The following is a 26,704-nucleotide window of genomic DNA, read 5'->3' on the forward strand; positions in this document are numbered from 1 at the left end:
AAGAGATGCAGCCATCTCAGATCAAACTCAAATAGACTCAAATGCTAAGTTAGAGATGATGTACATCCACAGCCAGAGCAGGTGAGCGAGAAGATCTGGAGCTATCCTGAAAAGCAACATTAACTTCATGAGACACAATTCAGGGAAACTACTGTACCTAACACTGTCACAAACAAGAAGAAGAAAGATATATGAGGTATAAAGAAGTGCCCCTCCCCCCCAAAAAAAGTTCAAGTTCACTAAGATTAAAAATGCATAAAATCATGAGTATTACCAAGAGCATTACTAAAACCAGTAGTGACCACAGCCCAATGCTCAGCGACAAGAGGTCACTACTGCAAGGAATTATCTAAACATTTCAAGTTCTGCTTCCACTGTGTCAAGCGAGAATGGCAGAAACTCCCTACTATTTAATTACAAGCAACAAAATAAAGTGTCAAAGTTAATAATAAGTCATTATTACTGTTTTAACTCACTGCTAGGTGCCTCCTCAAGTAAGTGTACCACAGCATTTCACAGTGAAAGCACAAAGCTTATCTACATCATCACACACATTCAGAAGAGCATTTGATGCCAGCACTCTATTCAATAAACAGTTTTTTTAAATGTAGTAATTTTACTCATGAGGCAATGGAAGAAATACTACACCAAGAAGAGTCTGGTTGCTTTTTATATCCTGAGTTTTCTTACCTAAAACTTAATTATTAATAAAATAAAAATTTATATTTTAAAGGGTTGTCTTTCTTCTAAAAACAAGTTGTTTATTATCTATATGAAATTGAATCAAATTAAGGATTTTTAACTATCATAAAATAAGCTCAACACATCAGGATAACAGCACCAACAAATGCTGAACTGATTCAGGTGCTACAGATAGAATCATAAAGAGGGATGTGCCTGGTCTCCATGAATAAAAGCAGCGCTCAATGCCCCCTCAGGGAAACAAAGGCCCCAAGGCAACATGCTCAGCACATCTCCCCAGTCAGCCTAGTCAGGCATGGCTTGTGCCTCCTTCTAGCTGCCTGAGCAGCTCCTTTACTCTTTTCTATTGCTTACCACATGTTTCTGCTTTGACTTGACCCAGAGAGTTAGCTGTCTCTCATCCTGTCACAGGATGACTTGCATGGGTTCAGCAGTGCATGGAATCTTCAACAGCATGAAGGGCACAGGAGGACCAGCAGCCAGCTCATCCCCTCCTCTGAACTGAAGTGACAGTTTTGGTTTCTGCCTCTATAAGCAGGTGGCTATAAACTGAATTCTAACTATAGCACCACAATCATTGGGACTTACAGTAATTCACAGCCCCAACACTAGCACACATGTGCAGACAGGATCTCTTCATGCCAGGACACCAAGCCTCAAATACCAAGGTCTAGACTCCTCCCCACTCTCACCTGTACTTCTTCCAGCCTTTAAAAAGTCTACTCTGGGACCCAGAAGAGACAATCTACTTAAAACAATATTAACTGGCTTATAAATTCACTGCCCATCCCTCCAAAAGCAGATGAGGCCAGCAAAAGATACCCAACTATTCATCCCAGGATACTACCACTTAAGCACAACTCATAGGAAGACCACTAATGAAACCCATCACCACCATCCCCCCGAAAAGAATAAAAAAATCAAAAACATAACTACTGTCTTAAAAAGAGAAGTAAAAACCAGTTTACCATCAAAACTTTCATTGGACACATTCTTTCCAAACAGTTTCCTCTGACACAAAAGCATATGCCTTATGGAGATACAGTTTGCACCTTCCAAAGGCACATGCTGAAGCCCCCAGTGAAAAACACTGTGTAACAGGTAGAACAATAAGGGAAGGCTGGGCTAATTAGCTCTCATTACCAACAGCCAGTCTTCGTAACACCACAGTCCAAAGTTGACTCCAGAGTCAAGGGGTTCTCACAGACTGTCCCTGGAGACCTGCAGACCTGAGGCCCCTAGAGGAGGAGCTGCATGTGCACATCACTCGGCTGTTCACCGCATGTGTGTTCCTCACAGACTTGTCTCCTCACACACTCTGACGGGGATGTTATAGTGCCGATCGTCCTCAGCTATAAGGGTCACTACTGGCCAGTCCTTGGGAGGATCAGTGGGATAGACTGTGATGAACTCCTCGGTGTTGTACTTGGACAGCCGGTACACCTGGATGGTGTGGCAAACAGCATAGGCAAGAAGGAACATTTCAACCTGGGAAAGAAAAGCAAATGAGTGTTCTGAGTGGACCGGCAGGGAAAGACAGGGCCTAACACCAAGACACATCCATTATCCCAGCCAATCAGGCAGTTGCTTAGCTGCAACCTTTCTTCTCAACTTTGAACCTAGTTGGGGGGGGGGGGTATAAAAAAAATGGAGTGGATATCTGATAAGGGACTTATAGTTGGAGTATATAAAGAATGTAATATATTGATATAATATAATCAAGTATATAATAAAATACCAGTTTAAAATTGAACAAAGGATTTGGAAGATATTTCTCCAAAGAGGATGATGAGTAGGCAATAACCTTATTAATTCATAAGCACTTAGAGAGAAGTAATCAAAGCCATAATGAGACAGGACTTCCCACTCATGCGAAGATATATGACCAAAAAGACAGGCGACTCACTGTTCCATGAATGCAGTGTTTTCTTTCTGAGTGATAAAAACGTATGGAGACTGAAAATACACTAACCATCAATCACATACTTTAAATGGTCACTTATGTTCTGTGAACATAATGTAACCTAAGCACCGTTAACTCATCCTCTTAAACCAGCAGTGTAGTCTGATCTTAGACCACGTTGAAGTTCATAAAGAAATGCAACGCCCATTAGCAGTCAGGCTTTCCTTCCTTCAGCCTTAGGCAGTCATAATTTAATTCTGGGTCTACACCTGCCTATTCCGGACATTCTTGGTCAGTTTTTAAAAGTCAGTGAAAGCATCATGAAAACACAGAAAATAGGACATTGTAAAACTGCTGCTACAAATGTACAATGGGGCAGCTACTTCTCACTTCTCTTTTTCTTCTGTTGGCAATGCTAAAGACCAAGCACAGGGCTCATCCACGCTGTGCGAGTGTCCTGGCCTGAGCTACCTTTTAGACTGGCACAGGAGTTCCTCAAAATGTTATAGCCCTACCATCTGCCCACAACAATTCTGCTCTTGGACACAGACCCAAGAGAAACATGTACACACGTACACATGCACATGTGCGTGAGCACACGTGCGCGCACACACACACACACACACACGCACACACACACACACACACACACTCTGTCATTACCCAAATACTCATCAAACTGATGAATGAGTAAAATATGAGTATTGTCATACAATGCCATTTTATCTGGTAATAAGGAATGAAGTACCAATACATTCTAAAACATAAATAATCTTAAGACATTATGTTAAATCAAAAGGGCAGTCACAAAATACCACAGAGTGTATGATTTCATGACTAAGAATGTCCGGAATAGGCACATCTAGACCCAGAATTAAATTATGACTGCCTAAGGATGGAGGAAAGAAAGCCTGACTGCTAATGGGCATTACATTTCTTTATGAAGTTCAGCATGGTCTAAGATCAGACTACACTGCAGGTTTAAGAGGATGAGTTAAGAGTGCTTAGGTTACATTTCAAAAGGAGCCATTTTAAAGAGAATTCACCATTGTAGCAGAGCCTGCTGGGTCTTAGAAAGGACTAACTTCAGTCTAGTGTGTAGCCCATGTCCTTCTAGACTCTTCCACAAGACACTACAGTTCAGGAGACATAAGCAGCCTACATTCTAAGTACAGTTATTTTAAGTAATCATAAATATTTCTAGCTAGCAGTAACCACCAGTCTTTGGGGGTTTTTGTTTGTTTGCTTATACCTTTAAAAAACAACAAACTAGGTTTCATAGATTTCTAACTGCCAGAAAAGACTCAGAAAAACCCAACTTGGCTTTCTATTCCTAGAAGCATCTATCCTGGTACTTGGGCCTTTTCAGGAAAAGGTAGGCACCAAATAGAAAGGTAGCAGGTTAGATGCGCGCGCGCACACACACACACACACACAGAGAGAGAGAGAGAGACAGAGACAGAGAGAGACAGAGACAGAGAGAAAGGAAATATATTTTAGAAAGCAGTTTAGCCTCCCAGAGAGTCAAGAAAACTAATCTTACCCATCCATCACTTTGCAACAATAATCCTAGGACCACATAAAGGTTGGGGCTAATAAATTATGTCTATAAGTCTTTGACATGTCTCCCTTAAGAAGGTAGAACTTCATTACCCACACCTTGAATTAGTTACAGATTTAGTGACTAGCTTATAACAAACAGAATATGGGATAAGTGAGAGTGTGTAGCATCCTCCACACCAACTGCAGCCCTGTGGAGAAGGCTGTGCAGTGAGGAACATACTCCACTGGCTACCAATGAAGAATGGAGGTTTCTTGCCAACAGTCATGCGAGTAAGACATGCAAGGAAATCCTCCAGCTCCAATCAAGCAGCCATGACTACAACATGCTCATGAGGTGCTAGACCAGGAGGACCTGAATAAGCTGCTCCTGAACTGGCCTACAAACTGTGAGGCCCCTTTGATGGCTAGCATATAGATAAAATACTCTAGAAGGACAACTCACCTGTTCAAGGCCACCGGTGCGTCCCACCTGGTTTAGGTGGTTCCTCAGTAGCTGTTGAGGGTCATTTGATGTGTCTCGAGCAAACAAGAGCACAGAGAAAAGTGGGACTTCCTTTCCCTTCTCTTTATCGTCATACAGTTCAATGGCTCTGTTTAACATTAGAAACTTTACAGCTTCATAGAGGCTGTACTCCTCTTCTTCATTTGTGAACAGTTCATCACAAGCTAGCTGCCTTTCTTCAGCAGTTTTCATTTCAGCCAGGCTTACCCACTACAATAAGAACATTATCACAATTAATATTTTTGTTCTAAAAAATCCCTGGCATATTTTTGTACTATCATTACAAAAGTAAAGGACCATAAGCCACACAGCTTTAAGTTCTCACCTCAAACAACAGTATTCTTCAGACTACAAGAACCCCTTATTTAGCTTCTTCCCTTGTTAGTGTGAAAAGTACAATACCTTACGGGCAGCACGGGATGTGAGGGGGAAACACTCACTCCTCTGACTCCACAAGCAACAGGAGCCCACACCAGCAATCACACACCCGAGAGAAAGTGTGTGTGAGCTATGAAGCAGAGTTGTGATTGCTACACCTGGAGAGGTTACAGGAAATTACTCCCAGACATACACAGACAAGCCTCCAACATGGAAGACTGTCAAGGGTGACTATGGGACCTCCTGAATATTGGTTTATTAAACAGCCCTATTATGTGTTAAAAATATAAATGAGTGTCTAATAATAAATCCAATTAGGAATTCTTGACTCTTAATTAAAAATAAAGATTTTCAGATGATAGGCAAACTCTCTAAATGAATAAGAAAACATAATAAATATGTATACTGCTAAGACACCATGAAAAAAGAGATGTCAATATAAATACCGGTCCTTGTGAATAAGCACTAATTAGCATTGCTTTCAAACACCAGCCCAAATGTTAAACCCGAGAGACTACACAGAACTCTCTCCAGTACTTTATAGCTGAAATATATTGTCCACATCTCATATTTTCTAGAAGAAGACCATGGTGCTGACTAGGGGCATGGCTTTAGAGCCAGAGAGTCAAGATGCCATTAAGATCTGGCTTTTGCAGGTTGCCAACTCCAGGCTACAGTTAGTTCCCTCATCTTTAGAAGAGGGGTAACCACAGATATACCACTGGTAGAGCAACCCAAGTAACTTTTAGTGCCAAGTATGACAAAGAGAAGAGTGACCACTGCTAGTAGATTGGTAGTAAGCAATTTTAATGTTACTATAAACTGGTATTACATACACATTCCCTACAAAGAAGGGTCTAATTACAGTTGACATAACATAATAAAACAAAACTAACACTTTCACCAGACCCTTAAAAAATGTGAAAAACAAACTGCAACCTATAGCCCTCTCAGAAGTACAGCTTGCCTTCATCACTCTACTGGGCCAATGGCTGGGTAGATGCAGGCTTCTAACCCCTAAATACTATACTACACTCTACTAAGAAAGGTAGACTTATAATATAACAGACCACAGAGGTTAGAATACCAACCTATCCATGAACTCTGTTTCAGACAACTCTCAGGATGATTTCAAAAGATAAGTTATTAAGTCTACTTATTGATAAAAAGAGTTCTTAACACCTATATGTAGACTCTTAAAAGATAAGAATAACCAGCAAGAATTACATAAACATGTAGTCATCACTGAGAATATGAACATAGGCTAAATGACTGGAGAGACAGCTCAGTTAAGAGCACTTGCTGCTCTTGCAGAAGATGCCCATGTTGATGCTTACAAGCACCTCTAACTCCAGCTCTGGGAATCCAGAACCCTCTTCTAGCCTCCATAGGTACCCATATATGCATGCGTGCATACACACATGCATACACACACACACACAAATAAGTCTTTAAAGAAGGAATATGGACTAAATGATAACCCTGAAACTTACAAATATGACTTAAAATAAAAATTACATATATTAAGGTTTCTGAGACACTTATATTTCACCTCCAAGAATACAGAATGTTGGTGTTTTTCCATTTTATCAAAGACATCATGGGCAGAATGTATGCTCTTTTAAAGCTTTCTTTTTCAATGTGTGCTCATGTATAATGGAATACATATATATGCATGCATGTAGAGACTAGAGTCTCTCACTGATCAGGTAGGCTAGACTGGATGGCCAGTGAGCCTCAGGGACCCTCTTGTCTCCCACTCTTCATTGCTAGCGTTACAATCACATGCCACCATATCTGACATTTTTACATAAGTTCTGGAGAATCAAACTCAGTTCCTTTACTGACTCAGTTCACTTTACTGACTACACAATCCCCGCAGCCCAAAATTATTTTGTCTGACACTGGCAAATGCTAACCTTTAAAGAGAACCATGAGCCAAAATGAACCAAAATACTCTTCCTTATAAACTTAAGGAAGGCTGGGCATATTGGCACACGCCTTTAATCCCAGCACTTAGGAGGCAGTGGCAGGTGGATCGCTGTGAGTTCAAGGCCAGCCTGGTCTGGTCTACAAAAGTGAGTCTAGGACAGCCAGGTCTGTTACACAAAGAAACCCTGTCTCAAGAATGAATAAATAAATAAATAAATAAATAAATAAATAAAAATAAACTTAAGGAAGTACATACATACATACACATATAAATAAGCCTAGATCACTGAATTTGCTGGGGCAACAAAAGAGAAAGCTTTGCACCAATCAGAGACAGAAAATGGCTTGCATCAAACCTTTCTGCGTAGCAGAGCAAGGGATTCCTTAATGTTTTCAGCCAGGTCTTCACTCTCCCCATCAAATTTCAGTCCTTGTTTCCACTGCTTGATCCAGCTATACTTGCTCATCAGCTTTTCTGGTAACTGAAATATCAAGACACAGAGATAGAGAGGAGTCACTGCTGCATGATACCTAGAACACAACCTAAAGGAAGGTACCACGCCTTCATACAAAACCCACCTTATTTCCACAAGTAATTCCTGTAAGTCTATCATGTGGGTTCAGGATGGAGAAGCTGAGCCTGGAAGTCACAAATTCAGAAAGTATTGCCACACAGAGAGGGCTGCTAGGTTGAGGAGTGCAGCCTGCAGGACATCAGCCACAGGCAGGATTATCACATGCAAATATGAGGACAAGCTAAGAAAGAAGTATCCACATTGGGTCTTCATGGTAACCACCTTTGGCTTCTAGGCACACTGGCAGCCTTCCCACTCATTAGTGTATGGCTCAGCAAGGTGATTGTAGGCATGGAAGGCCCATGGTAAAGTCAAAGGCTCTGCTTTACTGGTAATACAGTAAACCTAACTTTTGACACTTAAAAACAACAACTAAAAGCACGAGAGCCATCTTTTAAGCACAGTGACGGTGCTGTGCATCACTCAAAGGGGAAAGACATGTAATCACCATCAACTTACTATGACAAACAACCTGTCCCCTAAAGCTGCAACAGCCCCATTCTGTGCCCACACTGCCCTGCACTTCTGAAACATAAATGGGCAGTTTTCAGTATAGTCTGATTTATCACCAGAATCTAATGTGCCCTCAAGTGGCAACAAAGTGAAATTACAACTTGGCTCCAAGAAGTACAATCCAAAAGAAAATACTGCCCCAAAGAGATAAATAAATGGCAGCCCAGAAGAAAACATGAGGACTCTGTCACATGGGACAGTTATCTAAAACCAGCTCTAACAGTCAATCTCCCAGTTACTTCTGGGAGAAACAAGTGAATTTCCTCATTTCATTCCAGGTCCAAGGTGTATACTTCTTTTTGTTTGTTTATTTGTTTGTTTTTTGTTTTTTGAGACAGGGTCTCTCTGTGTAGCCTTGGCTGTCCTGGACTCGCTTTGTAGACCAGGGTGGCCTCAAACTTACAATGATCCACCTGCCTCTGCCTCCTGAGTGCTGCGATTAAAGGCATGTGCTACCATGCCCGGCTTAGGGTGTATACTTCTAGATGTAAGACTCTTGGAGAAAAGTCAAAAAAATAGGGCATATAAAAGAAACTAGTAGTTAGAGGGCCAACAAAACAGCTCAGTGGGGGAAAAAAATCACTGTCCAAGCAACCCTGCTGTCCTGAGTTCAATCCCAGGAATGCACATAAATGTAGAAAGAAGGTGAACAAACTCCACAAAGCTGTCCTCTAACAGTCACTGTGGCACACACACACACATACAAATAAAACTTTAAAGGAACTATTAGGAAAGAACAATAGAGTTCAATTTATTTATTCAGAAGAAGTAAATATAACTTTAAATGTTTTCATGGGTCATTCCCTTCTTAGAAGTACTCAGACATGCCTTCTGTTGGAGTAAGAGATGCCATCAAGAAAGAGACTTTGAATTTGAGGCCAGCCTGGTCTACAGAGCGAGTGGCAGTGCAGCCAGGGCTACAGAGAGACTGCCTTGAACAACCAACATGAAGAATGAAAGCAACTGAAGCAAGAAAGGATGGTGAATGCTTAGGGATTGCTAGGGAGCTTAAGCACAATATCATCTGCGACTGGCCTGTTCTAACAAATGCCTATAACCTTGACAACATGACAACTGCAAGTACCAAAAGCATCATCCCAAAATAAAATCAAAAAGAACTGTAGTGTCATTCTCCAGCAAATACTATCACAGGTCTCACCCATTCAGAGATCTTTAAAACTACAGTACATTAAAAAGCCCCTACTTCACAGGATACTCCCTTTTCAGAGGGAGAAGGGCTGTCCCAACTTGGGCCAGCTCTCTCCAGGTTGGGACTGGGGTCAGATTTGCCTGCAGTCAAGCCGGCTGGGATCTGGACAGAAATGAGAAGAGCAAACCAGAAGCCACGGCGGGGTAAGTGACAAGGGAAAGCTGCTAGGCAAGAGGGGCAAGGAGGGCAAAGCTCAGCTCCTGAGCAGGGGAACAGCAAGGTTGGAGAAGCTGAGCACCAGCAGAATGAAGGCCCCAGGCCCTTGAGGCATTCTCAACTGAGGACTACTGAGCCTCACTGTCCACCTGTGACGTCCTGGCATCTTGTGAGGGTCACACAGTCTACACATGGAAGCAGACAGCTAGCACCTTGCTCACTCAGTCAGTCTGCAGCACAACCACACATCTGTACACCCGTCCCTGCTCACCTAGCACCTCAAGCAGCACTGGAGGCGGGTGTTTCATTCAAGTCTTAGGAACAACAAAGTGTCAAGAAAGGTCCAAGCCACACCAAGTCTCTGAGGGCATGAGGGCAAAAATCATTTCTGCAGCAGAGATTGAGCAGAACCCAAATCCAATCAATGTAAATACTGACTTCACAGTGCCTGCCCTCAGAAAGGCAATGTGTGATGCTGTGGGAAAGAAGAAACCACACTGAGCCACTGGGAATTTAACAGCTATTGGAACATTACTTCAATTAGGCCATGGAAACCACATGACAGCCTCATCACTCCTACAAGGAACACATTTTAATACTGATTAAGATCAAATGTGACCCATCTATTCACCCTTTTGTGTGTGTGCGGGGGGGGGGGGGGGGTTGCAGTTCTTGAGAAAAGGCCACACTATATATATATAAAACACAGGCTGATCTAAAAGTCACAATCCTTTTGCCCCAATATAAAAAGTGTTGGGATTACAAGCATGCAACCCCCATCTTGCTTACCTTATCTGCGTCCCACGTGGTAAATGATGTTACCCAAACGCACCTCATTAGTACGAGGTATTGCTTTACTTTTGGGGTATATCTTATTTATATTTAATTTCTTAGGACATTATTTGCACCAAAAGCTCTTAGGGAGTATAAAAATTTAAATTCAGTGTTGAATAAGCCCGGAAGTCTAAAAAGCCCCACAAAATAAAGGCTCAAAAGGATCAACACAATTAAATAGTAAGTCTCAAAGTATACTCTTTTGTTTTTAAAAGAAGGGTGGGCAGAGTCTCTCCTCTCAGAATAATGCCATCTAAAAATAAAAATGCTTATATGTCTTTCTTTAATAAACTGTAGAACACATTCAGTCCATTTACTGGCTGTGATGAAAGCACACACTTCACGCCTATGTTAGAAGCCCAAGTGTAACAGGAACAAGTTGGTCAGCACATAGTCGCTCGCTCATTCACTACAGTCAGTACAGGTGAGTGCAACCAGCACTCTAACTCTGTTACTCCTAGGTAGCCCTTACTGGTAGGAGTTAGACCATATGAAGTATCGGCTTTGCCGTGTTTATGTCAGTCAGGTATGCTGGCTCACACCTGTCATCCCAGCATTCAGGAGATTGAAGCAGAAGAATTACCACAAGTTTGAAGCCAGCCTGGGCTACATGGTTAAGACTCTGTCCACCCCCACCCACAAAAGCCCTTCATCTATGTGTAAATAAAAAACAGCAAAGGCGTGTTAACTAGTGTCTGGATTTACAGAATTTCCTTTTATAAGCCACTACACAAAATGTCAGCATGAGACCTGGAGGCATAGATCCCAGGGACTCTACCATGTGGCAGATGTAAAGCACTAAAGACAACCAGGTCCAGGAAAGGTCTCTCCATTTAACTCTAACGTCTCGTCATGAAAAGAGTGTTCATTTCTGAACTGCACCTAAAACCCTGGCTAGACGCCAGTAAAAATTATATAACCTATATATATAATATAAATATAACCTGTGACATTCACAGAAGTACTAAAATAAAGTCAGGTTGTTTCTATGTGTTTTTTATGAATCCTAGACATCTGATCTCTAAATCAGCTTAATTATATTAAGTTTGGACATTTTTTCTCTGAAAAATACTTGTTATTTCTAGTTATTTTTTTATATAAAATCATCTTACACATGCAAATTGAACAAATCATACACTGAAATCATGCTGCATATAACAATATTAGCAGAAAAGAGAAATTTTCGCACAGGAACGTCCTGAAACATTGCACCTCAAATCCATACAGCAACATACCAGTATGAGCTCTGGGTCCTGCAGCCAGGCGGGCAGCTCTGCCAGCTGGCTCATGGCCTGGAACAGTGTGGCCCTCAGCGCACAGTAATTATCACCACGGACTCGCCGTATGGAAGTGAATTTCTGAGAAACTTCCTCATAGCCCTTGGGAGAAAACATCAAAGCATTGAGATGGTCATTACTGGCTTGAGATATCAAGAAAGTTCCATCCCTATGGGGGAAAAATTGTCCTAAATTATTGGGAAATGGAAAACAAGAGTAGCTCAGTCTTTCTTGTAAAACATTCCCACCTGATTTCAGCTCTATTTATTTTAAAATATTGATGCTTTATAAAATCTCAGCATCTATAACAGTTGTTCTCAATCTCCCTAATGCTGCGACCCTTTAATACAGTTCCTCATGTTGTGGTGATCCCCAACCATAACATTATTCGCTTGCTAGTTCACAACTGTAATTTAACTACTGTTATGAATTGTACTGTAAATATCTGATATGCACGGTATCTGGTATTTGACCCCCAAAGGCATCATGACCCACAGGTTGAGAACTGCTGATTTATAGCAAATGCAGCAGAATTGACATACAAAATAAACCAGTTGTGCAGCACTCTCCACCCTCAAAGTCTCTTCTTAAGCATCTGAGGGAACGAGCACACACTCACTCACTCACTGACATTCTGTTGTTTATTTTTTATTCATATTACATCTCAATTGTTATTAAATCCCTTGTATCCTCCCATCCCTCCCTCCCCCTCCCCCTCCGCTTTCCCCCTACTCCCCTCCCCTATTTCTGTGACTGAGGGAGACCTCCTCCCCCTGTATATATTACTCATGACATTCTGAAGCATTTAATCTGTGGTTAATTAATCCCAAATGCTTGAATAAAGAGAACAGGAAGGAGGGGAAAGCGGAGAGACAGGAAATATTTCTACCTCCAGATTTTAAAATACACAGAAATCCTGAGTTTCCAATGTATGTGTGTATACATGCAGGCATAAGTCACTTAGCGATGGTAATACGTTCTGAGACTATGTCACTAGGCAAGGTCATCATTGTGCAGACATCAGCGTGCACTTGCACAAACGTAGCAGGTATATCCTACTATATACTTGGGCTATATAGTCTCTTACTGAGTATTAGCAGGGGAAGTATGCTAACAAGGCACAATGGAAAAAAAAAAGATTAAATCAAATACGAGACAACAATATAATCAAGAGATAAAGTGAACGTAAGATGTATCAGGTTGCTGCTGGCAAAACACAGCACACTGTTCTACACAGAGCAATGACACAGTCAGCTGTCAAGGGTTGTGACAGGTTTGATCACAACAGCATGACAAACACTGCAGTAAAGCAGCACAATCTCACTCACACCACAGTGACATCATCAGGTTTGATTGGAGAAAAAAAAAGCTTCTGCTCCACTAGAATCTTACAGCTCCATAACTGTATACAGGATCTATTACTTCAGAGATGAATCTAACTCTTTAAAATTTAATGTGGGTTTATAAACACTTCCAAAAGAATATCAAAAACAAAACAAAAATAAGGACTAAAATAAAATCAAGGATCACAGTTGTTGACAGGCAGTAGACACGCCCAGATTACAACATAGCTCTTAAGGAGTTGCACCCCTAAGTGGGGCACTCTGATTTTATTACCGAATGGTCAAATCTTTCTTTCCCTGAAACTAATCTCACAGAGGAATAATTTTCTCCTAAGTTCTAAACGATGATATATTTGGGTGACCTGAATGTCTTCAGTTAGACTTGAATATGCCAGCTGCTAAAACAGACCTGTGGAAGACACTAAGGCAACAGAAAAGGCATTTCTAGGGTAGGTAAGAAAATAAACGCATGGCCAAGCGTGGTGCTCTGGACGGAAAGTGGGAGCCCTGAGAGCTGGCAGCATGGCCAGCAGAGGCCCTTTTGGGAGCCCTGAGAGCTGGCAGCATGGCCAGCAGAGGCCCTGTCAACTACAGGTCTTTCACCTTTGGCAGCACTGAGAACCCAGGTATCGTGTGACTGAAGTTCACATGCAAGGGCCTAGAATACAGATTTACAAGAATTAGAGCTGAGGCTGACATTTTCTTTCAGATTTCCAGGAGCAAAAAGTAGTTGAGGGACTTAAGGTGAACGCTGAAAGGTAAGTAATATTTTCTAAAAAAAAACTAAACAAAAAAGGGAAATTAAATTTTTAAAAATTTAAAACCCTACATTCTATCAAATATAGGCTGAAGAAATAGCTCAGTAGTTAACAGCACTGGCTGCTCTTCCAAAAGTCCTGTGTTCCATTCTAAGGACCCACATGGAGGCTCACAATCATAGGTAACTCCAGACTCAGGGAATCCAATGCACTGTTGTGGCCTCTGCAGATACTGTACATACATGGTACAGACATAAAGGCAAAATTCTCATACACATACAAATAAATAATAAAAATACAAAAGATTGGTCAGTATTTCCAAAACACAAGTATATTAAAATTCAAAATGTAAATAATCCAAGAAAAAAAAAATAACCAAAGGACACAACCTGAAGTGCTAAGAAGTTTGTCACAGCCCGTTTTGTAGCTCAGGAGTGGTCAAACAGTAGCAGTGTCCCATAATTTACCCTCCTGATAATAAGGAATGCTAGACAGGGATAGACTCTGTAGGTAGCGCCCATAGGGCGGGCTGCAGTTCTAATACCACCCCGCTCTCAGCAGCTATATTAAAGTTGTCAGTATATGCAATGGAACAAAGTGAAGGTCGCTCCTGGCACACCTTAAATGAAAAGAGTGGTTCAAGATCCTTCTGCAGAGAGAGAACAGGAGGACTCCACACCTAGGACTTAGCCAGCATATGCAGGAGTTGAAGAATCAGCCCTGCCTGTCCTGAGGCCTTTACAACACCAGTTAAGGAGGGCATTCCCAACTGTCTCACAGAGAACCACCAGTGGCTGACTCAACTCAAACAGCACAGCTACGTGTTCTTCAAAGAAACGAAGTCACTGAAGAACTGACATTGCTTCTATATTAATCCTGTGACTCCACACAGTCCTTATCTTTGCAGTCTGTTTCCTCATGTCTAAAATTAGAGCAGCATTGTCTTATTATAGCAGTTGTCTTCCCCAATGTCTAAAAACATAATATGATGTGTAACTTATGACAGATGGTTGGAAGAACACAAATACGTGCGCCCTGGCTGTACCTTTTGCATGCATGTGGCTTTCTGAGTATTCCCCCTCCATTCTTTCTTGCAGTAGTCCATAATATCCATTTCAGGAGCCACACTTAGCCTGGGTTCTGTTGAAAAATCAAAATGGCAACAATAAAATGCAACAAGTAGTGAAATGAACCAAGAATAATGGAAATAAAGATTCTACTGAGGGTGGATGGGAAGGAAGTCCACTCCTTAGTCCTTACTTTCTCCATTTATAATTCTCTGAACCCCATGCCTCTAGTCCAGGCCACCTCCAGAAACCAGAGTGGACTCCCCATGGGTCTCCCTTGTCAGCACACCCTCCACACCATTCTTCACGCCGCAGCCAGTCACGTTGTGCATTTAGCTCCTGAGTCAGGTGGCAGCCCGTCCTCACATGCTCAGCACTCCAGGAGCCTCCCAGCTCACACGCATCAGACTCACTGGTGCCTGTGAACACTTTAGTCCTCAGACACGCATATGAACCAGGAGAAAATACTCCCACCATCTGTAATTTTTTCATATCTATTAGGCAGAGATAACAACTAACAAAAATGACATTAGCTATTTACCTAAAAGACTAGTTTGTCACTAAGCCAGAAAGTGTCAGCACACTCACAGCTGGTTAATCCAGACTTCCTTTGATGTCCCCAAAATCACTGCAACTCAGGATCAAACAAATGTTATGGGTTTCTAAGATGCGTTTAGATTCGCTTCTCCCTCCAACTCCCCATTCGTGTCTGTGTGTGTGTGTGTGTGTGTGTGTGTGTGTGTGTGTGTGTGTGTAGTGGGGATTAAACCTAGGGCCTTAAGTAAGATTTTCTTGATATAAAGGATGAGGTTTGATTTCTTGACATGCGTATGGTAGTTTGTTACTTCAAGAGGAAAATAGGGCAATTTCTCAGGTTCATCTTGGCTTTGTTTGGGGGGGGGGGGCTTCTTTTTTAAACTATTAAAGATATAGATATTAGCCATTATTTAGGAGATAAACCTAGAAGTACTTCAGAACACACAAAGCCTGTATATCTTGTACATGAAATAAGTGTTCCATCCAATTCCCCCAATATTCACTGGAGTTCTAACTATGCCAAGGCCTGTGCCAGGAACTGGAGATGAGAAGATAATGAGGACAGAGACTGCACCCCAATGGACTGTACAGAAGGAAGAGGAAAGGACCACAAGCACTTACAAGCCAGAGCACAGTGGAAGTCAGAGTGACCAAGAACACCAATGCCCCCCGCCCCCGGGTTTAGGGAGAACAATTTGTTTTTTAAACTACAAAAACTGTTTATTCAAAAAAACCACTTCATCACTCATCATTCTGAAAGGAAAATAGAACTTTTACAAAAAGGGGTAGAGAATCCACGCACAGACAACACAGATGTACTTCTGTGTGGAATACATCATGATTAACCTAGAAGTGAAAGAGACTATAGGTATCATTGCTGCATAACCAACCCTTAAAGAAAGACCCTTCATCTTTGAAACTCAAGAGATCATGTTCAGGAGGCAACTCAGAATAAGGAAGTTCTCCCATGCATCTGCCTTTCCACTCATCTCCCCCACAAACAGGAAGAACTGCTAAAACACAGTCAGGACCGTTTCTGGGCCATAAGTTCTCACTAGGGAAGGATGTGAGCCTGGCAAGAAAGTACTCTATCAGCAGAGAAAGAGCTTCCAGACAGGAAGTCTACCTTTCTGTCTTCTTTTCTACTGTCCTCACTCCCAGACACACTTAGACCTGACCCCTGGGCAGAGTTGGGGAATCCTACCATCTCAGATCACAGTGGAACAGCTGGCCCATGGGTCTTATAAAAGCAAGAGGCCAAGCCAGAAGCCTGGTCCTGTCCTGAGTCAGAAATCTGTATGAGGTGGGAGGCTTGGGGAAATGAAGTCCTTGCATAGCTACAGCATCCATCATGTTACCTGACTCCCACTGGGCTACTCTGTCTGGGAGAACACGAGCAGTTCCCGCATGCTGACTAGGCTAAGAGATGGAGGCACTGACCTCATCAGTGCACTCAGTACGATGTCCTCCTTCTAACTGTAAACTACGCAGGCTCCTATTGCTGCTTCCAGAAAGAAGACTATTTCTACTGAAAAAAAAAAAAAAAAAAAAAACACAAACTTTTTTTAAAATAAGGTAAGTAAAAAACCAGAGTGGTAAGCGCGAACTCAAATAACTAAGCTCTGGTCCTCAAGCACTATGTTAGTGATGGATATAATAATAGGACCTCAAAGGGTAAGAAACAAAACTGGGATTTCTCCAGGAAGCTAGGACTCTCAGAGGACAGACTTGGAATCTCAGAGTTCTCCTACAATAGACCTGGTTAAAAAAAAAAAAAATAATAACCTGGGTTTTGGGGGCACATGGTTTCTGTCACAACTACTCAGCTTGCATGGAAGCTACCAAAGACAAACGTAGAATTAAGTGTTCCAACAGAACTGTATTCACAAAGCCAGACAGGAGGCCAGGGCATGCAGCTCAGTTAGATGGAGGTGCTTTTTACCCACAACAAGGATCACAATATTCTGCCTGCTGTGGAAGAGGCAGAGCTGCTACAGGACAGTCAGGAAGGACAATGAACTCTGCAGGACTGAGACGTGATGAGCACTATTAGACTGGAGCCACACCTTACAAGTTTCACTAAAAAGCCTTCACACCTGTGTGAGGGACAATGCTGGACACAACAGAATCAAATCAAAACAGAGCCTAGAAAGTGGGAGAGGAAAACAGGAGGTTTTACAGCGCTATCAAACAGTAGGCAAACACAGAAAAGCATATCTAAATGAGCCCAAACAGCATTCTCTTCCCTGAGTGACATGGAGCAACAGAGCTAGGAAGGAACATTATAAAAGATTTCTGATGGCTACATAGGAAAGAATTGTCCAGCTCTGGGGAAAGAACTGGAAACCACTATCAAAGCCTTATGTATACTAACTACTATGATGCTTTTGCTGGCCATGAGGGAAATAGAAGCCAGTTCTCAAAACAAAGCAAACATGTGAATTACACAGCAGTGAGAAAGACAGTAGTGTTCATACACACTCTGTGGAGATCTCTACTCAGCCTCTGCACAGGCCTACCTGTAAAGAAAAATCACCACCAGCCACAAAGCCAGTGGGAGCACAGTCCACAGGAGGAGCACTCTGGCAGTAAAGCAAGCCCGGCAGAATAGCACAGACTGCACAGTCACACAGTGAGTGGTGCTATCGAGCACTTGGCCATTCTGCCGTAGTCAGTTAGATGGCATGGCCTTCTTTAAGGATATGTGGACATCTAACTTCTCAAAACATCTTGTAATTGAAAATGACAAATATATTGACACCCAACGTCTTCTTAGAATATAAAGAAACAAGCTGAGAAGGGAGAGCAAGAGATGCAGGTTAGAGTCTTCCCTAAATCTGCTTCAGCAAAGCCGACAGTTCACATAAAAAGGACTGACTGTACACATGAGAGGACTTCCTAGAAAACACACGCCAAGCGTCATAACAGTGAATATACTAATCTAACTGGATTTTCTATGCACAAAAATAAAGTCTACAAATAAAGCAATTCCGAACATACCTGATATCCCTCTTTCATGTATTAGCAATTCTTTCTCCTTTTCTATTTCATCTGCAGCACGGTACATGTCCTCCTCGCTGAAATCACACCAAAGTAGATATTTTCAAACTCTTGTTGCACTGACATTTCCCACTGTGTGACATATATAGTTGCTTATGAAATGCTTATGACATGGAAATTTAACTGTTTTCACATATAGGATGTCACAGTGATAAAATATGGGCCCTAGGATGCTCTCTATCCCAACACATTTTCCACTTCAGAGCTGCTTTCTCTAAGTGTGACCATACATACATCACATATATGATTCTAAGGCCATTTAAACTAAAGTCTATTGGCATGCATCTTAATCAGTGAAGCTCCTGAATGATTCCTCCAGACCCCAAGAACAGAAATAGTGCTAACAGAAGCATTTGCACACAATGTCAACCTCTATAACATGCTACAAGCAAATCTGACAGCAACTACTCTAAAACAAAGAGAGAATCAATTATCACAAGCCCTCCTGTTCCCTCACCAGCAGTCAACCAACCACCCAGCTGCTGCCATATTCCCACAAGCTTTGATGGCTACCACTAATGAACAACTTCCTTAAGAATATAATCGCTTCCTAAAGTGTGTCTTCAGTGAACTACTGAGTTTTAGGAAGAGAGAAAATTCTAGACAAGGGTAATAAATAGGGCTCCCACTGTGAAAATGCCTCCCTTTCCTTGAAGATTTAGAGGCATGGCTAGAGCTGCCCAGTATGTTCCAACTTTAATATTATTAATCCCTCCACCTTGAAAATAATATTCACCCCAAAATGACAATAAAGGGAACAGAACACAAACTACCTTTGTTGGAAGCAAAAGACCTGTATGTGAAAGACCAGTAGGAAGCAGAGGAGTAAATGGTGCAGGCAGGGAAACCTGAGGCTACTGGAGGGACAGCTAGTAAGCCAGGAGGACGTCTAAGGCTCAGGAACTAGAAGTAGTCCATCTGAAGGAATACCGACACATTAAGCTTAAAGACCAGGAGATTCCACATATGGAATGTACAGACTTCCAACTCCCTGTATTTCCCACAACAGTGCCCCATCCTCACAGCAGTCTGGGGAGAGACGCGCCTCAAACAGGTGCCAGGCTCAAATATAAGGAACCAAGTAAATAAGTAAGGTACTTCTGCTTCTACTCTCTTCATCCTTGGACATGGCCTAGCAGACAGAGCTGGAAAACATAACAGGGATCAGGAGAGACAGACAAAGAAGGGTGCTAAAAGATGAACTACAGAGGGAATCCAATGAGAACCTCATGAAATCATCCAATGTTTGCCAACTACGGGAGAACAAATATCTAAATGTGCACCTTGCAGATGTGGTGGCACTCAAGAAGCTGTGGCTGGAGATCTTGATGGCAAGGCCAGCTTGGAGTACAGAAAGTCCTTGTAATTCATATACATATATGTCTGTAAATATGTACTACCCCAAATTCAGTCCAAACACTTAACCACAACTGCCCTGCACTTTTACACCTGTGATTTGTTACAGGTGTTCTCTTGTCCCAACAGGTTCAGAATCCTGCTCTGCCTCTTTGCTAGCACATCCTGATACGTGCTGTGTGGGCACACCCTCTACAGAGAGCAACAATTACTGTGGGCACCCAAGTCAGACTGGCAAGATTTAGCTACTTTTACCCCAGCTCTTATTACCTCTGTGTACAACAGTTAGTATTTATTTCATAGGACTGTTGTGAGAAAGACATATTTAAAATAATGAGTACTCAAAAAAAGTTAGCTACTATTAACTTTCATATATCCATTGATGTAGGGTATTAGGGAACAATCTGTCCAGTGATTATTTCTTATCCTTGTTTTCTCTAGTGGGTATGTATATGTGTTATCCGTGTGATGAGAGAGCAAGTATCATATGCTACAATAACATTCCAAGCAAAAGGCATGATGTCACCCAAAGAGCTTGTGCCAAAGTTAAAAGCAAACAGATCCATGAGGACAACAGATCAAAAGCCAAAAATAAAATATGACCACATGTTTTCATTCTTCTCTCATAAATTTAATAACATCTTCCTGTCAAACCCAACGATTACACCTACCAGAGAATTTCTGATCCTCTAAAATAGCCATTGAAACAAATCACTTTCTTAATATACTTAAATTCTCAGAAGCTGTCTTCAGACAACACTTCCCCAATCTTGCCCGCGGTTTCCTCAGCTTCACTGAGAAGGCTGGTAAGATCTGTGTGATCTGCGGTTCCTCTTCCAGCTAAGTCCTAACCACCTCTCATACATTTGCATTTCAGGCAAATTCCGTGGCTAGCCTGCATGACCATTTGTCTCCCCTCTGGTCCTCTGTTCTTAATTCACAAAACAACCAAAAACATAATCACAACCCAGACCCAGAGGAGGCAATCCAAATAAGCATTTTAATTCCTACAAGGGTAAGTAGGAAAAGAACTAAAAGAAGAAAACAGGAGAGCTGAGTGCAAAGGGAAGACAAAACAGCACAGGAATTGGTGGAAATAAAAAGCAGTGGTTCAGGACACAGTTCTCACAAGAGGAACAAAGCAGAAGCTGCTGAAAGCCCACAGCATCCACAAATAACTTCAGATCCTCACACCAGGGTTTGGTAATGACCTTGGCCAGCAAAGGAGAGCTATAATGTGGGCCTTAAAAATGACCATGTGGCCGGGCAGTGGTGGCGCACGCCTTTAATTGCAGCACTCAGGAGTCAGAGGCAGGTGGATCACTGTGAGTTCGAGGCCAGCCTGACCTACAAAGCAAGTCCATGACACAGCCACGGTTACACAGAGAAACTCTGCCTCAAAAAACAAAACAAACAAACAAAAAAACCAACCAAACAAACGAAAAACAACAAAAATGACCATGTGTCCCTGGAGAAGAGGTAAATATCAATTTTAAGTAATGAAGATCAACACAGTCAGAAAGGAAAGCATGTGAGAGCCCAGATGAAATATCCATCCACCTATGATAATCAGGAAAAAACAGAGGGAAGGAAGGAATAAAATTATTTTTTAAAATACTCTAAGGATGGAGCATTTGCACAGTATGCCCAAGTCTCTGGAATTTACTCCCTAGACCTGTAAATAATTAAACAAAATTACTTCACTTAAACTTCTATCTTGGGCTCAGCTTTGTTTTTATTCTACTGTCTTAGTATTGTAAATGTCAAAATATTGTGCTGAAAACACCTACAGAGGGAAATTATATCTAAGGCTGGGAATGGCAAGCAGGTAGGGGGTTCTGCTGAAATTTTTTTTTAGTGGGAAGGAAAGATAATGAAACAATGCAAGGAAAGGGATATTATTGAGATAAAGTCATTAATGCTGACAGCTCTAGAAGAATGGCAACTTTTTCTGGTAAAGACATGTCCACTCTGGCAAAGAACAGAGGCCATGAACTCCAAAGGCTCAGATGATGACCACAGCAAAACTTCTCTCCTATAAAACATGACAGCTAGAGAATCGTAAAGCAGAAGAAAATGACTCACTGTCCAGACATGCTAGTTATGTTTGAACTACGCAGTTAATTTTAAAACTAAAATGACAATAATTCCTAACTAGAAATTTCCTAGTTTAGCTCCATGGCATTATTCGAAATGGTATTTAAATACTATTTACTCATTTTTCATGAGCTGTACTACTTTATTCTGAAGCCAACATGGCAAACTGAGTAAGCTCCAGTGCACTCTAAATTATAACTAGTACCTCTTTGCTCAGAGATTTCCATATCAACAAATTTAAGGTGTGTGTGTGTGTGTGTGTGTGTGTGTGTGTGTGTGTGTGTGTGTGTGTGTTATGAGAGGGTCATGAGACAGGGTCTCATGAGCTGACGCTGTCTTGAACTCCTGATCCTCCTATGCCTTCATCTCCACCTGCAGAGCACTGACATTACAAGAGTGGACCACTAAACCCAGCTAACACTTGTTTATAAATGCTCACTAGTACAGACAAAAGTATACTATTTCAAAGAAAACTGTAAAATTAAAGGCAGAGCTCAATAAAGCAGATTTCTGTGAAGCCATATTTTCAATTTCTGATTCAAGACATGAAAACAATCAAATCTAATATATACACACAACTTACAAGACAATATATTTTCTTGTTTTAAAAAGATATATTTATTGTTGATTTTTACTATTTTATGTGTATGAGTGTTTCCCTGAATGCATGTCTATATGCCATATGTGTGCTAGGATCTGAGGCCAGAAAACGGTGCTGGATCCTTTGGCATTAGAGTTACAGACGGTTGCAAGCCACACTGTGTGAGTGCTGGGAACCTAAGCCAGATCCTATACCAGAGTAGCAAGTTCTCTTAACCACTAGCAAATTTTCCAGCCTTCAAAATAATATGTTAATAACTCACCAATATGAACACCTGACAAGGCACCTTTAATTATTTAAGAACAAGAACACAATAGGAGCTCTGTCCTACAGTTCAAACTTAATTTGGTCTACCCTAGAAGACTAATGGCTCAGGCCATGTTTGTAAGAAAGAGTCAACCAATGTCACACCAACACATCTTTCCACACAGACACAGGAAAAGTAAAGACCACTCAACCTAGCCTTTTCCCACTGTTCACTGGCTGCAGAAAGGAGTAAACAATACAGCAAATGCAGGAAAGTACCAGCACCTAGGCCAAAATTCCACCCACGTCTGCAAGTGGACTTTCCATGTCCAGCTCATGCTGCTCCGCGTGACTTCCAGAAGCGTGTAAGGACAACACAGCCACCTTCAACACTGAGAGTTGGAGGCATCCTAGACTGAATCCTGAAGAAGGCTCCTCCTCAGGTGAGGAAAGTAGAGTGTGTCTATTACTGCCCCACCGCTATAATTATTCTTACCCAACTTCCTGAGAGCCAGGCTGAGCAAGGGCAGAAAACACCATAAAAGGGGACTTGGCAATCCCTGAAAACAGCCTAATACTTACAGGGCAGGGGGTGCTCGCAGATGCTTTAAAAGTCAATACCTTAGTTTGGAAACCCAAGCTTGCCCTCAATTTCAAAGGGCTTCACAGACTACTGGTACACCTCCACACATAGTATACCTACCATGAATCCCAGATTGAACTGCAGTTCCATCCTCAGTAGACTGAGAAGGTGCATGGGGTAGTCTGTGAATTCCCTAACCACTTCTGGTTTGGCCACATCCTTGAAAAAGATAGTGTGGCCTAACTGTCTAAGGGTTCCCCACAGATGTAGCAGAAATCAAGACATGAAAGGATGGGGGAATGAGCAGAAGAGAGAGCAAAGGAGACCTGTAGCATGAGCAGCGAGGGAGCTTGCAGAAAGCAAATTCATCTGGTCTGATGTAAGGCTCTTCAAGTGGGACCCTGACTTGTCCCGTGAGCCATCCTTGGGGCTCATTCACTGAGCAGTGTATACATGTGGTTTCTGTGTCCCTCTTCCCCAGTTCTCTCCCTTATGACACGCACTGGGCTGATTAGAAAGAAACCAGAGCAGCCTGTGTGACTAGAACCATCCATCACAGCCTTCAGAATCACATCCCAGGCACGTAACTCAGCTGTAGGAGATCGGCTATGATTTGTATTCATAATTAATTTCCCCTCAAATGTGGTAAAAGTGACTCCATAGAGTATCTCAAATCATATCTAGTTTTATTATGGCCCCTATTTTAAGCTGAAAATATTTTCAATAATTCTGAGTGGAAAGAAAAGGTCTGACTCCAGAGCCTAACGCAGATTTTAAAAGCACATGCTTAACACTATTATTTTAAATTTACACTCAAACTATTAAGCTGCATATATCACACTGTAAACCACGGAACGTTTCTAAGATACACGAGCCTAAGAAAGGCCCACAAAGAGAAATGGCCCAATCCACTACTACTCATATAACCCTGATTCCGAGAGATAAACAGGCTAGTGACGTGATGTTTAAATAACATCTTTAAGTTGTCCTAGGCCCATTTCTCCACCTGAAGAGTCAAAAGAGAACGAAATAATTAGCAGCAGCACAAGCAGTATATGAAAAACAGAAACTGAGCTAAAAACTACCAACATGGGGTGATAAAGTCTGCTGCCCTTATAAATCACGTTTCTCTGTCCAGTGTGCTGAGGAGGCCATGAAGAAGCTGGGGGTGGGGTGAGAGGCTCAAGAAACTTGGTCTAGAATCTCCTACCTATGTCTCCCTGGCTCCCTGGACAAGCTGTGCCGGAAGAATCTGCAACTGTTTCAAGTGTAAGATGACAAACCTAGGCTTTCAGCTTTGACTAGCAGTAGTGTGGGGACCCCTTCTCTCTGAGGTCCACCCCCAAGCTGTTCATGAGAACCACCTCACCAGAAAACCAAGCAAGCAACTGTGTGTACTCTTGGGAATGTGGCTCTGGCCTCCAAAGTTCTGGCATCTTCCAGAGCATGTGAAAACTGTTAGGGTAAAGCGGGGTGCAGGACTTAAAAGGTGTGACTTCTAGGAAGGGCTCAGGATAGGAGGCTGGCGTAGGAGCAGTTAGGAGCCAGAGGAAGGGTAGAGGCAAGAGACATCTCTGACCTTGGCAGCCACAGATTAAACAATGGAGTTCAATATAAAGAAAAATATGTGCCCCTATTTAAGAATCCGGGCATTTCATGCAGAAGCCAGGATATCTCAATTCATATACAGAAGACCCAGTAACTATGCCTGAAGCTTAGAGAATGCTGACCCAGATAAAGAGCTTTTTAAAAGCGCTCCAAGTCCCAAAGCTAACAGCCAAAGTCACTAACTCTAATTGCCAGCCTAGCTCAGGTGAAGGTTAAGGCCTCCTACTGTAAACCTTACCCAGTAAACATTAGCTCATTATACGAATAATTACCATCACACTTGGGTGCTCAATAAACGAAAGCAGCCAAAGCCCCTTAGCAAAGCACTAAGCAAATGAGCTACCACATCTTCATTAACAAGGCGTCAAAAGACTCCTTCTTTGGAAATTAAAGAGAGTTCTAAAGGTCCATTTAGACCCAACTTACGCTTTGCCTTTTGGGTCAATAAGAAAATTAGTCAAGTTGGTTGTCTGAGCTTTTAATTTTTGTAACGCCAAAGGCCTGTGTAACTGTGCCGCGAACTCAGTAGACAACTCCAAAGCCTGCACATGTAAACGCTTCTAACTTAACGCTGTTTTTCGTTCCGTATCACAGCCAATACGGAACTTCTCTAAACCCGCACTGATTGCGTGCCTGTGCTTGTGCGTTTTAAAAGCAAAGGGTGGAAGGAATGCCTAGCCAAGCTCTGACACGGTAAAAAAAAAAAAAAAAAAAAAAACGGAGACGGGCTAGCCTGTGGCTAAAGTCTGTCCAACAGGTGGGAAACTCTTCAAGTGGTGACTAGTCTCCCCAGAGCAAAGACGTCGAGGGCCATTTCTGTGGCTGTGTCGGGGACGACCTCACTTCCTCCGAGCTAGGTTGGAGGAGAAAGAGCTACAGGGAGTTAGCCAGTCACTAAATAAGCCTCTCTGGATTTCTTTCCCACATTCCCAGAGCTTTCCCTAACTTTAGGGACCGACAGCTGTCAAGGAGGGAGTGGGGCGGCCCGGGTGACCGAGTCGTGCCAGGGTCGGTACCCCGACTCTGTCAGCCTCGTCTCCCAAGGCTCGCGGTCGCCCGAGGGAGGGAGCCCAGCCCACGCAGCCCCGCGCCCACGCCCGCCCCGCTCACTCACTGCTCGACCGGGCACCGCGTCGCGGCCCGGGGCTGCGCGCCGACCGCCACCTTCCCGCCCTCCCGCGCCGCGGCCCCGGCTTCGCGCGCCGGCGTCTCCGCGCAGCCCGCTCCGGACCACGCTCCGGGCTGGGGCATGGTTCCCCGACTCATCCGCGGCCACGCCGGGCCCCTGCCGTGCAGCCGTCCCGAGCCGTGGCTGCGTTGCCCCGCGCCTCGCGAGGTCCGCACAGCACTTCCGCGAGTGTCACTGTGGCCCGCCCCTCGACCTTTGACCTGCGGCGAGGGGGCGTGACGAGAGGCGAAGCGACGGGGAAAGGGGCGGGGCGGGGTGGGGCGAGGGATGTATGGAGTGCGCCTGCGCAGAACGAACTGAGCCGTAGAGCCTGGCGGCGTCGCAGTGAGGCCACTGTGAGTGTTCAGATCCTCTTTGCTGGCGCATCTCTTCACCCAGGGTGCAGAGGAGGAAGTAGTGGGTCCTGGAGGCGGGGCAGAGATGGAAGGACATGGTAGTGAAAGGTCCCAATGAGTTAGGATGCCTCCCTCGGTCCCTGTAATACTCCAGCTGGCACCGGTTTCTGAGTGGCAACGCAGCCTCCAGAGCCCGCATGGCCTTGACCTAGGCTGTGGGGTCACAAGTTGAGCAAGCGCTGCACTGTGTGTAATCGAGTTATTGTTTCGTGCGATAGTTTTATTTAAGAATAAGAGCAAAGGGCTGATATTAACAGACTTCCAAGATCCTGCAGGTGAGTGAGTAGGCATGGCTCAAGCCTAAAGCTCAGAAACAAAG

The 26,704-nt window shown here is 42.9% G+C and overlaps 1 protein-coding gene across 1 annotated transcript; it reads right to left on the reverse strand.

The window, feature by feature from the left end:
• Nucleotides 1–1,923: 1,923 nt before the first annotated feature.
• Nucleotides 1,924–26,150, reverse strand: Otulin (OTU deubiquitinase with linear linkage specificity). Its single transcript, XM_051151012.1, has 7 exons — nt 25,916–26,150; nt 18,251–18,327; nt 14,692–14,786; nt 11,504–11,647; nt 7,337–7,462; nt 4,611–4,880; nt 1,924–2,190 (listed from the first exon to the last, which is right to left on the reverse strand). Exons 1-7 carry the CDS (start codon nt 26,065–26,067, stop codon nt 1,996–1,998), a joined length of 1,059 nt encoding a protein of 352 aa, XP_051006969.1. The 5' UTR covers nt 26,068–26,150; the 3' UTR covers nt 1,924–1,995.
• Between the last annotated feature and the right edge of the window lie 554 nt (nt 26,151–26,704).

Source organism: Acomys russatus, chromosome 9 (genome assembly GCF_903995435.1).
Source record: "Acomys russatus chromosome 9, mAcoRus1.1, whole genome shotgun sequence".
NCBI lineage: Eukaryota > Metazoa > Chordata > Mammalia > Rodentia > Muridae > Acomys > Acomys russatus.

What these genes read in the sequence shown, in the direction of transcription:
- Otulin (XM_051151012.1), bottom strand. Translation starts at nt 26,067, where the DNA reads ATGAGTCGGGGAACCATGCCCCAGCCCGGAGCGTGGTCCGGAGCGGGC. An exon ending in AAGCCACATGCATGCAAAAG is followed by an intron (nt 11,648 to 14,691) that starts GTACAGCCAGGG and finishes TTTTCTCCCAAG; the next exon opens with GGCTATGAGGAAGTTTCTCA. An exon ending in AGGACCCAGAGCTCATACTG is followed by an intron (nt 7,463 to 11,503) that starts GTATGTTGCTGT and finishes TTGATATTTCAG; the next exon opens with TTACCAGAAAAGCTGATGAG.